Source organism: Lathamus discolor, chromosome 2 (assembly GCF_037157495.1).
Source record: "Lathamus discolor isolate bLatDis1 chromosome 2, bLatDis1.hap1, whole genome shotgun sequence".
Lineage (NCBI taxonomy): Eukaryota > Metazoa > Chordata > Aves > Psittaciformes > Psittacidae > Lathamus > Lathamus discolor.
Window position 1 is genome coordinate 51,017,589 of NC_088885.1, and position 21,234 is coordinate 51,038,822.

The 21,234-nt window shown below is 37.1% G+C and overlaps 1 protein-coding gene across 2 annotated transcripts in view; it reads left to right on the forward strand.

The window, feature by feature from the left end:
• The window catches only part of LMBR1 (limb development membrane protein 1), a 79,636-nt gene that overhangs the window by 16,740 nt on the left and 41,662 nt on the right, over positions 1-21,234 (forward strand). Inside the window, exons 3-5 of one of the 2 annotated variants that reach the window (XM_065666804.1) lie at positions 1,914-1,953; positions 4,232-4,371; positions 10,784-10,887. In XM_065666804.1, coding sequence (XP_065522876.1) covers positions 1,914-1,953; positions 4,232-4,371; positions 10,784-10,887 — 284 coding nt within the window. The remainder of the gene's footprint in view (positions 1-1,913; positions 1,954-4,231; positions 4,372-10,783; positions 10,888-21,234) is intronic. The other variant, XM_065666805.1, reaches the window with a different exon arrangement.

Consider the following 21,234-nt stretch of genomic DNA (forward strand, 5'->3'; position numbering starts at 1 on the left):
GATGTTTCTGCTTCCCTTGCCTTTAGATCCTTTTATTCTGGAAAAGCTGACATGAGTATCTTCAGGCTGTGTTTTAGCACAAGAATCAAGTTCAGAGCTTTAGCTGGTAAAGTGAAAAAGTTGTCAGTAATACAGAAGGGAAGTATTGGATTTCTTCTAAACATGCCCTGTTTGCTCAAGCACAGTTGCTTCAGTGTTCTTAACCTGTTGCTCATGACCGCACCACTCCTTGGGATAATCCTGTATATGATTCTTTGGAAATATTGTCTGAAACTACTCTGTAGCAACACCTGTTATTTTCTTCTATGTTTCTTCTAGAGACAAATAGCATAAAAATCTGCATAAAATGTCAGAATCTTTGACTCTTGACTGCTTATATCACCCTTGGTGCTCGGTCACAGTCACGGTGGAGAAGCATTCTTATGCATGACGATCTTGGCACTTTGAACTTTACTAGAAACTGTTGATTGAGCTATAGTGACCTGTGTTATGATAGAACTGGATTCGTGTTTAAAAAAGTAAACTCTTTAAGAAATTTAATACCTTGGGAAAAAAAAAAAGAGTACATCTCTTTGAACATGGAAAGTAAGGAAGTTGGATACTGTCTTCTGATCCCAGTATGTATTTTGGGTACTACAAGGCTGCTACCACTTGGAGATAGGGAAGAGCAGGGAGGGGGAATGGGTTTGACAAACACTATTGGATATACAGGCACTTTTGTTACTTTCTGGTAGTTGATGTTATCACCTAGTGAGAGGAACTGCTCTGCAGCTGTCCTGACTTTATGAAAGTTTTCCGAGCATTTACTAAGATGAACTTTTGTAGCCTACTAGGATCTTCCTGAGTTAACATGTCTGGAACTCTTTGAGGACAAGCTGTTGTTTCTACAACAGGCTCTTTAGCCAGAATGATTCATAAGAGACCTTGACTTAGTCTCTCAAAACAGCATGAGATTCCCATGAAACCCCAGAACAATAACTCAGGGTACTTTCACAGGAGAATTTCAAAATAGTGTGATGTTATTTCAAGTGTGTGCATGACTCTTTAAGAACTTGAAATGCCTGGCTTTATTTATTATTACATTTTAAAATACATTGAGTTACCACTAATGGAAAACCTGGGAGACATAAAAGATTACTCCAAAATGATTTCAAATGTACAAATGCATACATTTGTGTACAGATATATCTAGAGAAGGGTATAAAGGGTAAACGAAGGCTACATTATTGATTGACCTCTGAGTTAAATGTTGATGTTGATTTCAAAAAGTTGGAATAATAATTGAGGACTAAGTGAACAAAAATGAGCTAAAATGTGAAATACCAGAAGGGCAGTCATGGTGTTTTAAATCCAAACCAACTCTCCTTCCCCCACCACCAAATCCCCAGGAGTTGGGATGAATAAAGGGAAGCAACCAAGGGGTCATCACTGCTGTTCTAGGTATGCTTTCTAGTTTTTAAAATGATCTTAATATTGGAAATGAAACTTCTGTTTAGGCACTTATAGTAGTTAGTTGGACCGTGGAACTTTCCTGCAGTAGCTTGCTTGCTCTCTGTGCTTTCAGAGATGCCCAAAGGAACAGTTTGTAGCAGCAGCCATGGTGGTAGTAGTAGTCTGAAAGCTTGTTTGCTGTAGAGCCCTCTGGAAGATGTTTCCAGGAAGTTTTGATCTGCATATTTAAATAAAGTGAAATAACTTCATAGTTACATTGATTTGAAAGGAGCTTCAGACAAGCAAAAAAAGGAAAGAATATTCTCTTTTGTTATGAACATTCGCAAAATATTGATGCTAATAAATTCTTTTAGTAATTCTAAACTTTGATTGTAAATTAAGATTGTGCCTATGTATATATATTTTAGCTTGAGGAAAGATGACTAAGTATTGAATATAACCTGCTGTCATTTAATTTTCAGATGAGCAAGAGGATGAAGATGCCATCGTTAACAGAATATCGTATGTATAGCTCTTTTTAGCAGATTTTTTCCCTCTATATATTGTTGGAATAGAAATCTTTTATTCTTGCAAATAAGTAACAGTATATTATAAATGTGGCAACAAATAGATTGCTAGAGGGCAGAAGAAAAAGATTTAATCAAAGTGGTACTTTGAATTGTGAAAGGCATGACAAGAGGCAAGACAGTTTGGTTTCGGGCTTTTTTTCACCCATGGCTTTCCTGATAAGCATGATGTTGGCCAGAATATTGCATGAGCACCTGACACAAGAGATGGAATTCATACAAGACTTCTGCACCTAAGTTTAGGTCTCTAAAATGTAGGTGTTTGTATGGGAGGCGGTTGTTTTAAGTTCTCGGTGTAGCTGGTGGAAGTCCTGTCAAGGAGGCAGTGGATCCTGGAAAAAAAGTTATTTCACCCTGAAGCAAACATCTGTATTTGATCATTGAAAATAAAAAGGTTAAAAAAGGATAACAAATGGAAGACAGGCACTTGCCAGACCTGTTGGTCTGCCAGCAACTCATCTCCTCTTCCTGTTCCTTTGTAAAGCTAGATGTTAAACTGTCTGTTATAAATACGTCTGAAGATCTGTGAGCTGTTGCTGCCTTCTCAGTTACATGATCTGCTAAACCATGTGGAGTTGCTTGTTTCAATGTTCTTAGCTCTTCTGTGGTGGCACCGTCATCCCTTTGTAAGGAGAGGTCATTGAGCGTTTTATTGATTTGTTTTGTACCCTGGGAAAGTGCCGAGAACATTGCAAGCTGTTCACTGTTAGTTGTACATTTGTGGCAAGCTTCAGAGATGTACAAAGATGATGTAAATCTTAGGCACGCTTCTCTCAGTAGTGTCTGATAAAATTGAAATAGTTACTGCCACAAGATACACTTCAGATCTAGAGACAAATACATGCTTTTGAATGCTATGAGGAAATGATTCCCTCTCAAGTAGAGGAGCATCTCCCCTGTGCTTTTAAGACTACAGGGAAGGCTCTTCTAAGTTGAAGATTTTTGTAGCATCTGTGGTCTTAGCCTCGTTCTGAATTTTTCGGATATTCAAGGAGTGTAAGAGTCTTGTTAACTCTTATCCCCACCAGCACACCTATTTTCTAGTTTAGCTTTAAAATGCAACAAGTATCAGTTGTAAACATTGTGTTTTTAATGTGAAAGCAAGGTAAGGCAGGATTAGCACTTCCACAGAGTAATAGCCTTTCATTAAAACTGTTGCTACAAATACAAAATGCTTCTTGCTCTTTTGGCCTAAGCTTTCTTGTTCCTTAAGTGTGTGTGCTATTTCCCAAAAGCAGTAACTTTCAAACATATGCAGATGGATATTTCTTTGTGTAGCTTAATTGTCAGGACTTACTGGGGAGAAAACAAACTGCTGTATCACCTTGAAAGGCTGCAATGTGTTAGGCTTCATAATTCTGTCTTAGAATACTTAAACATCCTTAAATAAAAGAAGAATTATCTCAAAATCATGTAGGAGTATATATTTTTTTAAAATAAAATTAGTAAGTATTGTATCAATGAACAATGGACTTGTACACTGTTAGTGAAAAGTACGTTTTCTGTAAGCAGCTTACTGATAATCCTGTTGTAGGAAGAATTTATCTTTTTTTGTCATGGAATTTTGAGAATTAATTTTATTCTAGCATTGGGTTGGTTCTGTAAGAATATAATTTTTATTTTTTTGCCTTTTTAAAGAACAGTTCTATTTAATGCCACAAGATGGCATTTGATGTAAGTTGTATTTGGGATCTAAAAAAGAAAAAGCTGAAATACTTCTGACAGTTTTTCTGTATTGACTTCACAGCTATTAGAAAACCCCAACCTATGAGATACTCGAATAGCACTCACTTTTTAGGAATTACAAGCTGCCCTGATTTTAGAATTTGTAAAAAGAGTATAGACAGTGATTTTTTTTTTTTTTTCCCATTCTGACTGTGTGTGTAATGAAAACTGAAATACGAGAGTTAACATATTCCTTGAACTCCAATAATTTAATGTGTGTATGACATTGGAATTGAATGTATATAAGTCTCAGAGAGTAATTATGGTAGTTGGTAAAAACTCATTATTTTTACTGGATTCTGTAAACTATTTGGTATTTAAAATATGCTTTTTAGAAGTGAAACATTGTGGAAATAAGTTTCTTCTGCCCCTTTACTATGTAAGAATGTGTTGCCTTCAGACACTAATTAACAGGCTAACGACTTTTTCTTTTTCCCCTTGTTCAGAGCATGTTGGTGGTAACAGTGGTGCATTTCTTTAAATTTCAGGCTGTTCTTGAGCACCTTCACTCTAGCAGTTTCAGCTGGTGCAGTCCTGCTCCTACCTTTCTCAATAATCAGCAATGAGATCCTGCTTTCTTTTCCACAAAACTACTATATTCAGTGGTTAAATGGCTCACTAATTCATGGTTAGTACTCAGCATAATGTAATAAAAATGGATGTCTTCATTATACGTGCAAAGATATGTTCTTATTATCAAACTAATAACTCTTTTAACCTAAGATGCTAATTGAGTTTTTAGCATGTTACTGGCTGGTTTTGCTGCTGTGTGATTTATCACAAAAGTCTGTCTTAACGGTTTTGTTGTGTGGGGTTTTTTTTGTTTTGTTTTGTTTTTTAAGAATTATGCAGACTTCATGGGATTAAACCAAATTCACTGCTATAAATATTAGTGTGGAGTAAAAGCTGCTAGAAGCTAACTTGAAAACACACTGACAAACTTCTTCCTCATGTGTTAAAGTGAGATTCATAAGGCTGTCTTTATGATGATATATGTAATTTTATTCTCAAAATAAAAATTTGTTTCATGAAACTTACTAGCTCTGAGCAGTTGGATAGTGAAACTGCTAATGATGTAGTTGTAAATGAGGACAATAATAGAACATGAATGTATTGAGTGTGATAGAGGCGCAATGAAAATAAACTCTTTCAAGGAAAAGATGCAAGAAAAGAATATCACTCATACTTTCTGCAATGATGCCTTGATGTCTGGCATTGAGTTTTGCATGCCTTCCAGTATTGGTTAACATGCCTACAACTATGACATGTACAATGTATACTAATATTTGAAAATAATTTGGACAGTTCCATGTGTCTAAGGGAAGTAACTGATGGAGACAGGACACTCTAGTAGATTTGGCTTGAGAAGGGAAATAGTACCTCTGCTATGAGAAACAATTTAATCTGGAACAAGTAATTTACAAGCTAATAGTGCTGTCCTTCTGTTCTTGTGAAGAGAGAATAAGTAGACTTGGGAGGATTGTTTTCTGAAAAGTGTATACTTTTTGCTAAATATTTAATAATACTCACAGGGAACTAATGAATTTCTTGATCCCTAACTTGCAAGAGTGTGGTGTTTGGTGTTTTTTTAATTTGTTTTAAACAAATGTGGATAGGTGAAGACAGGAAGTAATGCATGTTGTCTGTCATCTTTCTGAAACTGGTTGAGTTTTTTTTGTGCTACCTGGATGGTAAAAGAATTTTTTTCTTTTAAACACACGAATAAGGGGGGGTTGACTGGAGGTGTGACCCTGACCAGTGATAGAGTAGTTTAAGAGTGAAGAAGGAAAATAGTAGAATAAAGACATCAGATTTTGAGAGAGTAGATTGTCCTCTTCACTAAATGTGTATGGGACCTCACTGGAGAACATCCTGAAGGCCAAGGATGCCAGGAGACATGTTTACTTTCAAGGATAACCTTCAAGCATGATAATATGTACCTTGGAGTGCAAGAAAATGGGCAGGTGTAGTAGGAGATTGACTTGGCTTAATAGGGAACATGAGCTCAAAACCAAAAAGAAGGTGTACCAAAGGTAAAGTAGGGATGAACTGCCCAGGAGAAGTGTTGAAATATCACCTGGGTTAATATGCTGGTGTGAAATTAGGGAGCCAGGGCACAGCTGGATTTGCAACTGGTGAGGGGTTTTATATAGAGCCAGCTTCTTCTCTGGTATGTGCAGTGAGAGGCAAGAAGCAATGTTTGCAAGACACAAAGCAACAGTTCTTCACAGCAGGGATGGTTGAACACTGGAAAAGGTTGTCCAGAGAGATCCAAATCCTTGGAAGTTTTTAAAACTCAGCTGGCTAAACCCCTAAGCAGCCTGATTGCACCTGCAGTTTAGCTGTTTTAAGCAGCAGATCAGACTACATGACTACAGAGGTTCTTTCTAGTTGAGTTACTCCATGATCTGTTTTGTCACACATCATGGGGGATTGCTAATTTGGTATGAGACACACCATCTCCTGCATGGAGGAAAAAACCCCCAGCGAGTCCTCATTTTTCACAAGGATTTGGCTGCTCAGATTTACATTCTTTACTCCCAAATATGAAAAGAAATATTTATGGAAAATAAACCTTCCTTCTGTGTCTGAACTGACTTCGAAAAAAAACAACAATCAAATATTGTAGAGGGAGAAAATTTAGATAATAACTGAAGAAGTTTTTATTCTGTCATTTGCTACAGCACTTGATAAAACTTGGGTTAATTAGGAATTTGCTGGTAAAAGTAGCTGTTGTATAGGAAGGCCTTCGGATTTCCCAGTGACCATCATCTTTTGATTTTAATGGGACAGTCTTTTGAAAGGGCCACCTTATGCATGCACAGTAGCACTTGTATTTCATAAGTCCAATAGTAATGTCTAGCAAGGAAGTAAATTCAGCATCTTGTTGTTTCCAAGTTTGACTCAGTATTGCAAAGCTTATGCTAAGGGTAGATATAAATGAACTAACCCAAGATTCACCACAATTGCTGTGAAGACTTCAGAGACATCAGTAGATTTTGGATATGGCGACAGGTTTCTGCTACTGCAGCTTGACAAAAATTAGTGTGCCTTATTTCAAAGCCTTACCTTAGGGAAGGGCTCCCTCATGTGGTGTTCACTGGGTTTGCACAATAGCACTGCCCTGCTCTGTAAAAAACTATTCCGTGTAGTGGCAATACCTTTCTGAAGTTAGTTATGAAATACCTGCTCAAATTTTGATAGTTCTATCACAAGCGGTCAAGTCCAGAAAATATTCCTGTCTCCATAATACTGTCTAGCATAGTCTTCATGTACGGTTTTCATACTGCTTTGCAAATGTTATCAAATGGGAAGATTTGTGTTGCTTTACAACACTTCAGTTTTGCCAGATTTATCAATTACAGATGTAGTCTGAGGTACTTGAATGTAGTATTAAGGGGTTTTATATTGTAGACTGCTGCATTAGTTATGGCATGTAGAATAATAGAAAATATATGCCTCTAGTTTTTGAAACTAGGCAGAAAGCCCATATCCGTGTCCAGAACAAACACTCTCATATAATGCATGTTGAACTAAACCCAGAAATTCTTCTGACAGCTGGATGTTCACTTATGCTGTTGTTGGATACAACCACCAGGTGGGGGTAAAATGCAACGAAACTGCCAGGAGCAGAAAACTGACAAATTGCTGAGGGTCAGATCTGTTTGCCAGAGACTGAGAGATTAATTTTTATGTTTTATTAACTTGTTTTATGGGTGATATTCTTAGGTCGCTGCAAATGCAAAAAAAAAAGTTCCAGTTATTATTATTATCCAATTATTCCAATAAGCTGCTTAAAGCTTTTATGTATGTTGATGCCTTCAAGTCTCTCTCATGTAATTTTATGATGCAGTCAGTGCAGTGTGAAATAATTATTTTTCTGGTTCTATTTTAATTTGACTTCTGGAATATCAAATTAGGATAAGACACACGTCAGGGGGAGAAGAGAGCCCTGCGTGTTCCTTACTTTGAAGAAAATGTATGTGTATCAGGAGGAGTATAGCATTGTCCTTACCTCTCGTAACTTTGCATGTATATTTTAGCCCTGTAATTTAATATTCTGTAAGTGTGGTTCCTATCAGGTGCTAATGTGTAAATTTCTGGATTTCTTTAAAAACCACCCCAGATGTGCACCACTCTCCCCTCTGTTAAAATACTCTGCACATACTGTGCAGCTCCTGAGCACTGTCTTACATTGTAAATCTACATGTGATACAGCTGCTGAAATTAGGACAACCAGGTGTTCGGCTTTGTGTTAGGTAGCTGAATGCACTATTTGTCCTCAGAGAAAACAGCTGAAATGAGACCTTTACCCCATCTCATAGTATTTCTACTCTGACTCTCTTTTCTGGGAAAAAGACACCCCAAAACCAAATCAAGCCAGCAACCAAAACCAAAGGCAGACTATTTGAGTTAGTGTACCCCTAGTAAGGGCTGTTAATGACATTCTTGCTGATGTTGCTATGTGTGAATGTTTCTTGAATGGTAACTGGAGCTTCCTGGCTAAGCAAATTCAAAAGGAAAAATCCCCCTCTTTGTTAGCTGCAGTTTAGCTACCTTTAGGCAGTCTGTTTTCTTTAGCAACTGAGTATTATATTTCACGCATCTTTTAGAGTTTTCTTGTTTTGTTTTCTTAAGCTTATTGGGCTGAATTTGGGTCCTGGTCCTATTAATTGCTGAAGTAGATTTCTTACCTTCTCTTTCCTCCCTCCTCCCTCTGTTTTTATTTCTTGTTGAAGTGTAAATAATTTCCTTTAAAGAAAAAGGAAATAATATGGTGAAAGCATTTTTAAGGAGGTGTAGGTGAAGGTAGCTGCAAAGTGTTTTACATTTGGAACTAAACAGAGGAATTTCTGTCAATGATGAATTCCCCAGACATTCAGTAAATGTCTCTTTCCTTGCCTATTCTTTCTAAAATGGATAATTTCGAAGAAGAAAATGAACAAGCCTATTCATGAGAAGAAAGAAATAAACAAAGCCGTTAGTTCAAATTTTCTTATCATGGGGGATGTTCTCTTTTGGTTTTCAGGTGGTACAATATAGTCTTGTGTAATTGTGGAAATGTGTGTGTTTTGGGAAAGGTGGCCTTGTCTTCTCAACTACAAAATAAAAGCTGTGTTTTCAGGATGCGGAACATGTGACACTAGTTGAATCTGTTAGCTGCTAAATTGCAGGTAAGCTGCTGCTTTTAGAAGGGAGGAACACTGCATCCTGCACAACATTTAGTAGGATGATTGATGATGGGTTCATGTTTAGGCACCAGAAATTGTCTGTTCAGAAAGTGTTCATCTTAGATCTTAATAGAGCAGATACACTTAATGGAGATCAGTTATCACTTCAGGTTGTTTTCTAAACCTTTTCCCTTCCTGCAGATGTCACATGTGTCTTACAGATGTCCCAGTTTTAGTCATTTCTAGATTTTTCACCTAGATCACAGAATGGCTGAGGTTGGAAGGGACCTCTGGAAATAATCTAGTCTGACTGCCCTGCTCACAGCAGGGTCAGAGAAGGCTGCTCAAGGCAGTGCCCATTTGGGTTCTGAATATGTTGAAGTGTGGAGATTACAAGACCTCCATACGCAAGTTGTTGCGGTGTTTGACTACACTCACAGTGGAAAAAGTTTGGGGTGTGTTTTGGTGTGGATTTTTTTTGTTTGTTTGTTTCTTTGGGTTTTTTTTTTCTGTTTGTTTTCCCCCTTCCCTCCCCCTCTCCCCCCACTCTAATGTTTCAGTAGGTTTTTCAGTTCATGCATATTGTCTCTTCTCCATTCACTGGATACCACTGTGAGAAGTCCAACACTGGTTTCCTTGCAAATCTCCCTGAGTCAACACTTTTCAAGGCTAACCAGTTCCAGCTTTCATATCCTCTCCTTGAGTGACAGATGCTTCAATCCTTAATAATTTTCATGGTCATTTGTTGGACTTGCTCCAGTATAGCAATATATTGCTCCCATATATATGGGCTCCTGTCTTATATGGAGGAGCCCACAGCTAGATGCAGTTCTCCAGATCTGTGCTACTAGTGCTAGTAGCTCTGCTAATGAGCAGAGAGGAAGGATCACCTCCCTCAAGCTGCTGGTGACACTTCTCCTAATGCAGCCCAGGATGCTGTTCACATTTGCTGCAAGGGCACTCTGCTGGCTTGTGTTCAACTCCTCTAAGGCCTTTCCTACAAGGCTGCTTTTGGGATGATTGGTCCCCAGTGTGCTGTCAGTCCATTTGTTCAGCTTGCTGAGGATCATCTGAGTGGCAGGCAACTGCTCCTCACCCTTGTATCTTCAGCAAAATTGCTGAGTATGCACCCTCTTCCGTCATCCAGGTTATGAGTGAAGATGTTAAAGCCAGTATTGACCCGCTGGGATATACCACTGGTGACTGGCTTCCAGCCTGACTTTGTATTGCTGGTCATAACGATTGAGCCCAGAAACTCAGCCAACTTTCAGTCCAAATCAGAGTCCACTTACTTAGCCCATACTTCGTTAATTAGACTATGAGGGGATTAATGGGAGGTGATGTTTAAAGCTTTTGATCCACAAAATCCACTGCTCTCCTCTTGCCCACTAAGCAGTTATCTCATCATGAAATGCTGCTTTTTGTGTTACCGTGATGGTGGCATTTGTGTGTTGCTCATGTTAAAATCTGTGATTTGCTTGAGTTTCTCTTGGAAAAACTATGGAAGTGAGTATACTGAATTTTGGGAGAGTCACTGATAGTGGTAGAATATCTTTGTACTAAAAAACTCTGTAAATGGTCAACTAAAGAGCTTTCAATGGTACGTTGTGGAAGTAGTCCACCTGAGCTTGCAGCCTGTCTCACAAGATTTCATACGTTTGCTGCTGTTCTAGTTGGTATCCAATTTTTGTTTCAAGATCATTATACAAAGACAGAGTATTTTTCAGGCCTGTAAATAACACTGTATCATAGAAACCTGTCTTCTGTTAGAATTGTACGTATACTACATTGTTTTATTTAAGGGGAGAAATGGGGTATATTTAACTTTTGAAGCTAAAAGTCTGACAATTTTTTTCTTGTTTGTTGCAGGCTTGTGGAATCTTGCCTCTCTTTTTTCAAATTTATGTTTGTTTGTATTGATGCCCTTTGCCTTCTTCTTCCTGGAATCGGAAGGATTTGCTGGCTTAAAAAAGGTAGGAAAATGCTGTTAAATACAAAGTAATTATGGTATGCATTCAATTTTTAGCTCTTGTTTCTGATGAAACTACAGATTTGGGAGAATTTGGTGCTGGAATGTGTATGCTTATGTGAATGCGTATATATGAGTGAATGCTTTTGCATAAGCAGGTGAAGCGAGTATTTGGTGTGTGGCTGTGAGTAAGCTTAGGGGAAAAATGATGGTCCTTGAAAAGCCCTTTATACTGAGATCAAGAAAATGACTGAATTTGATTCTTTAGTAACAAAATATTTTAATCAAAAAATTATTTTATGAGAAATGATTTTGCTGGGATGCTAAATGGAGAGAAGGTTCAATAAATACACTAGAAATAAAGTGACAAGAGAAAGCAGTACAGGCTTCCTGCTAATGGGAAGGGTGATTAAGTAATAGATGACCTATAGAAAACAAGCTCGACTTGTGAATTTTAAACGTTAACAAACATCCCCCAAAAGGTTCAAATGTTGTCAGGATTAACAATAATATGTTAAGAAAACTGTCATAAATGGGTAGAGAATAACCGAAAACCTTAAACCTAGTTGTATGTATTATACACATATATATGAGAGGGCTGAGTATTTCAGCAAGGCGTGGAATTTGGCAAAGCACTTTCTGAACAGTAAGATGATAACGATTATATTAATATGTTAACTAAAAAAATACAATGAAAATTGCTATAATGGGAAGAACAGCAAAATGAATTTCAAATTGTAAATATCAAATAAACTGTCTGGAGGCCAGTTGTAGCACATTTGCATTAATCTTTATGATCCAAATGATTACACTTTTGTTTTTTAATGACGGTGTGCTTGAGGGCATTCTGTGCTCTTTAGATGACAGATACTACAAAGCGAAGGGTCTTGAAATGTGGTCTGAAATCAGGAAAATGAAACCCATTAAGGATGGGTACAAAAGATGATGAGTCATTGGATCACATGTAACAAATCAACAAGGGGATGATTGTAGTGAGAAGGAAAATGTAATTCCTGGTTGCACTGAAAGGAATTGGCATTGAGGCAATGGAGTTGCCATTTTTGTTCTGGGGAGAATTGGGAAAAACTCAGCTGAAGTACTGCATTCAATTTGGGATTTTAAGGTTCACGTAGGTACTTAGAGAGAAAACAGAGAACAACAACAAAGGTAGATACTTGGAGAGTACAGCATGAAGGAAAACATTAGTTCAGAGAATGTGGGGAAAAAACCCCAGTTTTACCCTATAGCTGAAGTTACTGAGAGGTTACATAGACTGAGCAATACATCTGTGTCAATGGACCCGTGGGACCTGACCAAGATAGTGTGTCACTACTGGGTTGGTGCAGCCCTTTCTGAGCTGTTGATGCTACTGCAGTTTTACTTTGTACTGACCTACCTGTAGATGTGTATGTTACTTCAATTGCAACTTTGGATGGCCAAGCTAGTAAGTTCACCTTCAAAGGAGTTTGGTGATGGGCTGCTATGTTTAACTCCATTTATCCATCTTGGCTGGAAAACACTCTGCATCTTCCATCACTTTAGGTATCCAGAGGACTAAGAGAACTTTTAGCAACTCATTTTGTCCTGTTAGTTTTTAGGTGGAGGTGGCTCCATTTTCCTTTTGACTCCAAGTATCTAGCCACAGCTAATGTGTATCTTTTCTTCTAAAAAGAAATAAGCTAACTGATTTTTGGTGGGGTTGGTCTCTGGCAGTCCAGCCAAAACCAGGGTTATTCTCCATTGGTGTACCATGTATGGTATTGCTGGTATGTCCCCTTGACTTGTATTTTTCTGCTGGCTCCAACCAGCAGATACATCATCTATCTCAGCTGCAATAAACTTGCACTTCGCATAAAGCTTCAGTTACAGTGTAACTTCTAAACTTATGATACTGGCTATCAATAAACCCTATTCAAGATAAATAGGATCACCATTACATATTTGCACTTACAAGCATTTGTGACTCTAGATGAGATAGAACCATAATCTGTCTGCAGATGTTTGTTTTGTTTTTGTTTTGTTACTTTGCTTTCTTCTGGATGTTTTTGGTATGTCCTAAAAGCCAGGTCTGATTCTTAGTACAGATACTCATGGCCTTTGTCCAATGTCTGTTCTACCTGGCTGCTCTGTTTAAAAGTATCCAAAATGGATGTGAATGTACTGGATTGTTTTACCAGCTTCGAGTGAGCCCTAAGGCTACTGGTGAAGATGTAGGAATTGTAGTCTATTTAATATGAACATACTGTGTCTTTGGTCACTTTTCTTATAATGTAGCAAATGTCACTTCTGGGCTAAGTTGATAGCTAAAATTGAGTTTGCTGTCCTTTTCCAATTCTGATGCAGATAAATGATTCTACTTGCAAGAAGTACTTTGTGTATATAATTTAGATTAGAACTGTGATTAGAATTAGATTAGAATTAGTGATTAGAATCTGGGAAAATTTACGGTTACTTGAACTTGGGATTACATGTAACCTGTTCGGTTCTAGAATCTGAGACGGGTACTTCCCATCTTTGTTTTCCTTAAGTTTTGACACATTGCTTATTTCTTTTCAGAGAAGACTTTGAGACTATGATTACTGTGTAGAATTCTGGTGCTTGCGCAATATAATAAAATCCAAAATAATTTGTAAAAGTCGGATTTTTTGTTTTAATTTTGTTTTAATTTTTAAATGTCATATTGTCTCATATCACTTCAGGGTAATGGGCTAAAGAGATTCAACATGATTCAAATACTACTGTTGACTGGCAAAATCAGATTTTAGTGATCTCAATTTAAAAGAACATTTTATACATTTGACAAAACTTTTGTCTGTAAAGAGAAGAGCAATCTACTGTAAATGTGAAGACATTCATTAAGGAGGCTTGGCACAGGATGTATAATCTTTAATCTTTCAGTTAGGAGTTGGATGCAAGGAGTAGGGAAAGCAATTGATTCTAGATACTCAGCTCAAAATTTGGGTAAAAAGACTGTTCCTGTGGAAGCTTTTATGCATGTCATCTTGAACTTGTCATAGAATTACCTTCATTAGGATGAACAAATAGGTCACTTGAGATGTAGGTGTGCACTGTCAGGATGTCTTTTTGAAGCTGTTCAAGTAAGAATTACTTGTTCAATTTTAATAGAAGTTCTGAAAAGGAAAGACTAAAGGAAGTTCAGTTCTGAAATTAAATGTTTGGGTTTCTTATTTCATTTTTTCATCAGATTTTTGTTCAGCTTAAATTGCAGCAGTAGTGTTAGTCATTATCACATGGGCCTAGCTTCCAAAGTATTTAGCTATCTGAGTGCTTATCATAGGTTATGCTATAGAAATTGATTTTGTGTTCACTGTAATGTGACCATTTGGGGGGTTACGATATTTCATCTAGCTCATAGATTACTATTACAAGCTTTGTGTCTTCCCATGGAAAGAGATTTCCATGTTCTTGTAAGGAAGTATTGCCCCTTCACTATTTTAAGTTTCATGAATCAGAATGGGTTTGATTAACCATTTTCCAATTTACTATGGCTTATTTTCTTGGTTGCTGGTTTACTTTCTTAATGGCACATGGCCCCTCTTATAGACTCTTTTGATTCCCCAGGGCAATAGCTTAAAACAACCAATGACTTGCATATTGTGCAGAGGAGAGAAATACGGAAATCAGGCACTCGCCGTAGAGTGATGTAGTGTTGTACCAAAAATCAGACTGATTCTCTGCCTAGTTTTTAATGAAAAGCACTGTGTTAATTCCAGAATGGCATATTGGGTCTAAGGGGGTTGACCATGCCCTTTTAAAGAGCTTAAGTGCTCTTCTTTGTTACTTAAGTCTGCAATTGCCATTAAATAGAACTAGTGTTATCAGGAAAATAATTATAAAAGCAACATGGGAGGTGTATAATACATTTGTGTGTATGTATATCGTTATGTAAATATATGTACGTGCTATGTGTGCATTTATGCACACACTTATTTTCATGCACACATGTAAATTGGGTTTTCCAGACTAATGAAGTAGTTTGAAGTCACTGTGATGTATTTCACCTTACCTGATGTTGTTAACTGAGCTATTGAAGTACCTGAAGTAACTTTTAATCTCCTGCATCAGCGTTAAAAACTTTTTCATGTTTTTATATTCTTCTTGTTTTCTTTTGTAGAGCCTGAGCATAAAGTTATATTTCTTGTTTAGAGACTCTTTCAGGTCTTTGCCACTGGCCTGCTCAAATTCTGTAGTACAGTTATGAAACAAAGATGTCAAATGTTTCTTAATGTCAGAATTAGTCTCACTCTTTACCATCCTCCCCAAAAAGGGAAACTGTGGTATTTGCAGCTGAGCATCTGCAGTTCAGAATGCTGATGTTTTATGTCTCATAACTGCACAGAAAATTACATATGTGCTACTGTGTGAAGGAGGCAAGCATTTTTGAGGAGATAATTGCTGTACCTTTTCCTGACCTTTAAAATACGCTTTCTCTTGATGTAACTTTAACTGAAATTTGTATTTATTTGAAGTTGACAAAGATGAAGATGTTTAGGAGTAATTTCCTTGTAAGAAAATACAAACGGTACAATTTACTGTTGTAAGAAACTGGAATAACTGGGTATTGCATAATCACGAGCGTAGAGTTTTAAAAAGGCTTTATGAAGTATTTTACCTTAATACTGATCTTTGAACTTGAAGTCATGGCATAAACTTTAACATGAGCGACAGCAACATCCTGACCAATTATCCAAATTATCCAGACATCCCAAAATGTTCAGAACACAACACACAGAGTCTGGATTAAGAGGTTAACTCCTGGAACATCAAAAGAAGTGCATGATAATAAAAACAAATAGTACAAAAATTTGAGGTAACTTCCTTGCTTAATTAATTAGGTAAACCAGGTGGAAGCGAAGAGGCCAGAGCTGGTGCTCAGAATGTCTATAAAGCTGAGCAACATGACAGCACAATGGAGGAGGAACAAAGATTTTTTTAATATACTTCTATCCTGTGTCACAGTTTGAAATTGTCCTGGTTTATGTCCCTTTTGGCAAACTTACATAAAAGTGACCCTGTACTGTATTTTATGACCAGATGACTTTTTTTTCCCAGTGGCTAATTTGTATCAGACCCCCATCTTAGAGACTCAGAAATGATTAGGAAGTCCAAGCCAGTTTGTCTCAATGAGCTTTCATTGCATGCTTTCATTATTTTTGCTCGGTTTTGCCACTGATCATCCATAAATTGTTGGAAATGAGTGATTAAGGAAGTGCTGCTTAGTGTTAGTGGCACATGCACGTTCTTGGTATGTTTTTTGTGGGTGAGAGGAAATCGTGTACTACACAAACAAAAAGGAAAACTCCTGCTGGGAACCTTTCAAGGAAATTTAACTTGCATAATGTTTTGATCTTGGTGTTTATTACAGAAAATAAGAGTAATATTTCACCAGCTATTGTTATGTGTCAGCTAGTCTCTCCATCTGCTTGCCTTTCCTTGATACCGCTTCCCAAAATCTCACTGAGTTTATTTTAATAAAAGCACCACTTAAAAATATAGCAGTTTATTCATACACTTAAAGCAGGTGAGGTGGGCCAGTGTTCAGAACAGTTTATTGCGGAGTGCTTGCTACTGTATAAAGATTTGGCTGTCATGACAGCAAAGTCCAGCCTGTGTTAGCAGTTGCAGCTTAGTCCATACAAGTAAAACGTGGTATGTAGGTTCCTTTCCAAATAATGAAATAGCCATTTCTGCTGTTAAAAGGCAGATTTCTTCCTTTCCCCTCTTTTATTGGAGCATGGCTTTTAAGAATGTGTTTTGTAATTAAAACTACTTATTTGGGGATGGAATAAAATGCTGAAGTATTGCAAAAATAGTTACTAGCATTTTTTTGAAACTACTACTCAATATTTAATTTGATCCACTCTATTTATCAATAGCAGTGGCTTTTCCTAGTCATGTTACTGTAGACCAAGTCTGAACTAAGATTAAGTTTCTAATGTATTGTGTTGTAGTGCATTGTCTTTGCAAACTCTAGGTAACTAGGTAATAAACATAAGTGAAAAGTGAACCTGTTCCTTTTTCCTTTTTTGGTGGTATGGAAAATCTTATTTTTTCTGTATTTTTGCACATAGAAAAGCTCTACTCCCCCGTTCTACTCCGTGTACCAGTAGAACTCTGGAACAACTATAGGTGTAGAGCAAGTCACAATAGATTTTCAGTATGTGATGAAGCCAGTGCAGGTAGAATGTTCAGTTTCTTCTGAACTAAAGTCCTTGGACTGAACTTTAGTTGCATTTAGAAACCTTTTTGTTGATTTCAAGCAGTATTCCATGAAAAGCTGTTGTTCCTATAATACAAAATACTGGGGAAAGTGGCTTGGAAATCCTCTCCAGTATGAGATTATCTCTGATTAAAAGCAATTAATTTTCTAAATTTGGCTTAATTTTTCTGGAAAAGTGGTTTGGATAGTGCAAGAGATGTGAACTGTGTTAGGAAACAACATTTGACTTTGTGTTTAATGCTTGCATGTACCTCCAACTGCAGTACCCACAGGCCACTCTCTGTAATAGCTCACCAAATAGTTTTGAGGTACCCTGTTAACAGTGTATGTTTATTTGTCATTTAAGCTCATATTTATTTGTCTATAAAATCATGCAGCATGAGCTGAGACTTTAGTGCTCTGATCTCCATGAAATGTTTACTAGTATGTAACTGAATTATTGTACATTATATTACAACCCATTTACTCATTCCGTTAGTAATACCAGAGACAAAAGTTGTTTAATCAGTCACATCAAAGGCAGCTGTTTGGTTTTGTATTTTTGACATAAGCTGACATCTTAAGTTCAGATATGAAGTTCTTTAAACAGGAGTGATTGAAAATGACACTACTTAACATTTATTAGACTTTTCTTGTTGTTTAGAAGTATATCCTGATTATTCTGGTATTCAGATACCTCAAGTAGCTTGATCAGGATTTTTCCCCTTTCCCTATTAAAATAAAAGCATACTTAACTGACAGTTATACAAACCCGTAACATGATCTGCAAGATGTAAGGTACACAGTTAAGGGCTATATTTTAAATGGTAAGTCTTGCGCTGAGTGCTGCACATCTTAACTTTTTGTATGCTTTCTTCTTCCATTGAAGTCTCAGAAATGGCATGTATGTGGCTAAATGTAGTGTGTTTCTAATTTGTAGTATAGAGGACAGGCACACCTAATACTGTATTTGAGAATGGCAGGAAATGGAAGCTGAGAACATTTAGCTTACTTGTTAGCAGGTCACATTGACAAGTGTCTACATTAAACTCTGAAAACATGTTAAAATTATAGCTTTACAGTGCCAGGTCATTTATTTGCAGTTCTGCAGAGGAAAAAATTAATCTTACTGTACAGGTAGATTTCAGCAAATTAGTCTGAAAAGAGTTATGAGAGTGTTATGGGCTGCTTTTGAGTACCTGTGATTGGAATACGTAATTATACTGTAGATTAGTATGAAATGAAAATACCTTTGTCTGTAAACATTTTGCAGGGATATCTGTTTTTCTGTCCTTTCACAATGACTGTAAGACCAAGTTAAAGACAGTAAGAACATGAAAACTGCTGCAGCTAGGTCAAGAAGGAGTTGGTAATGTTGGTTGTATTGATTTTTGTATTACAAAGCTTAGCCTTCAGCATGCTTTTTTACTTTTTTTTTTTATTTTTATTTTTTGGTGCCTATATTTTGACACTTAGGAATAACAGCTGTACAGGACAGGTAAATAACATGAACGTGTACTTCAGCTTAGGCCCATGTCATGTTTCAATGAAAGCGAGATAAAAGGAAATTCAAGAATCAGTGGCTAGGAGGGAGAAACTTGTGACTGTTGAGGAATAATGGCTCAATGTTAATTTGTTTTTGTAGGTATATAAAATCTTTTAGAAGGTTTTATAAGATGTTTTGCTTCAGTCAATTGTGAATATTTTAAGCAAAATCTGTCCCTTTTTGTTTTACCATAAGGACATCTATGGTTTGTTGAATATATTTAGCAGTTCTGTATCTGGGGACAGCTGAGGGGGAAATAAGTAAATGTTAGTTGTTGCACACATTGGATCAAGATGTCATGAGATGTGACCTGTGCTCCGTTTCATTGAAGTAGTTAAATGTCAGTTGGTTGCTTCCATAAATTAGAATGTACTTCTTTTAAAGAGGCCTCAGTGTAAGTTACGAAAAAATAGGCTAACAGGAGATAAGCTAATAGTATAGCTTGTTTGGCATATCGTTTCTGTACTACCTGCCTTATTGCGACTTCATTAGCTGAGCAATGATTCAACCATTCTGCAATAGTTTAAGGGTTTGAGTTTATAATTACTTTTTTTGACCGCCTCTTTAATGTCGATAGTAAAGCAAAATGTGTCAGGTTAGTCTGTGATCTTGCAACACTGTGATATACTTGAGCTAAAGAATTAGTAGAGTAATAAGATGAAATAAGGTTTGTTAATAATACTGGGGTAAAAATGCTGTACAAAGAAAATCCCAGACATGCTTAGTGTTATTTCAAAATGTGGTTTTCTGACCATTACTTGTATACCTTCCTGTGAGAAACTAAGTAAATGACACATTATGAGTAGGTAGTCATCTGTAAAACTAATTAGTTTTAGAAGCTAGCACTCAAGCATTAGTTATTCCACCTAATCGGAGCCAGGAATGAAATGCATTGCTGAACTTTTGTGCTTTCCCCACTCCTACGTTGTTCTGAACTTGTACTTTTATGCTGTGTTGAGCATGCTTATGTCTTGTGGAATTTCCATAGTTCTTTGCTAAAAGCATTAACATGTAGCTGGAAACCTGCATGTGGAATAAGATGTGGTACTTGGTTACTGACTGGGCTTAAAGCGTAACATGCTCTCTTAGTGAATAAGTTGAGTGGGTTTTTTATGTTTTTATTTGTTTTTAGGATAACTTATGGAGTTCTGCATGAGTAAAAATAGACATGCTAAATACTTCTGCTGATTGTAAAGTATACAGATAGTACAGCTACAAATGCAAAGCTTGAATCTCTTCATTTATCACTGATGTAAACTGAAGCACTGGGTTTTAAAATACTTTTTTTTTCTTTTTTGTTTTTCTTTTTTAAGACACTTTTTCAGGCAGAAGTGAGTAGTTATCAAAATTTGTTTAGATGTAGCATTCTTAGTGGCCTGTATAGAACCCTTCTGTTTGTGGTAAATTTGAGATGTATTTGTTTTTTTTATTGTCTCTTTATAATAAAATTTGTAGAACTATTTATTTCATGTAGGCTAGAAAATTTTGCTGTCCTCTGGGAAAAAAGGGAGTATTCACCTGTGCAGGTTCCCTGAAATGGCTCTGATTCAGAGCATCTTAGAAGCCTTCTCAGTCAGTGAAAAAAGGCAGATGCCTCAAAGAATTTGGCACATCTGAGTTAGAGGCTGTAAGAAGGCACTGGGAACACCTTTCCATCTAATTTTTTGGTTTATTTTATTAGATGGTAGAAAACATCTGTTGCTTTTGATTTGAGCAAAGTGATTTGTTTTACAAAATTGGCTGTTATAAGTGTGTGAGGAATATTTTATTAAGATTAAATATTTGAATATTTTCACATTATTCTGTGTCTTTGTTTGTGTCTCCATTGACATCAAATAGTGGCCTTCCAGGACAAGCAAAAACATTGTACTTGTTTTAGTCTCTTTATTCACAGATTTAATAGAAATGTCATTTTAATTCATAGAGAGAAAAATTGCTATATGATTTTATATTGATAGTGGCAATTTTTAATATAAGTATCAATCATAGAAAGGCATGAAACCATTTTCTGATAGCTTTAATTTTATTAAATGAGGCATTACTATGTAAACTAGGTGCCAGGTCCTACATTGGGTCAGAGCAATCCCAGGCACAGCTCCAGGTTGGGCTGAGAAAAGATTCAGAGTGGCCCTGCAGAGAAGGACTTGGGGGTGTTGATTGATGAGAAAATGAACATGAGCCGGCTTCAGTGTGCGCTTGCAGCCCAGAAAGCCAACTGTATCCTGGGCTGCATCAAGAGGAGTGTGACCAGCAGGTCGAAGGAAGCGATCCTGCCCCTCTACTCTGTTCTTGTGAGACCTCACTTGGAGATTGGGTGCAGTTCTGGTGTCCTCACCATAAAAAGGACATGGAACTGTTGGAACAAGTCCAGAGGAGGGCCAAGAGGATGATCAAGGGGCTGGAGCACCTCCCATATGAAGACAGGCTGAGGAAGTTGGGGCTGTTCAGCCTGGAGAAGAGAAGGCTGCGTGGAGACCTCATAGCAGCCTTTCAGTATCTGAAGGGGGCCTGTAAGGATGCTGGGGAGGGGCTCTTCATTAGGGACTGTAGTGGCAGGACAAGGGGAAACGGGTTAAAACTTAAAC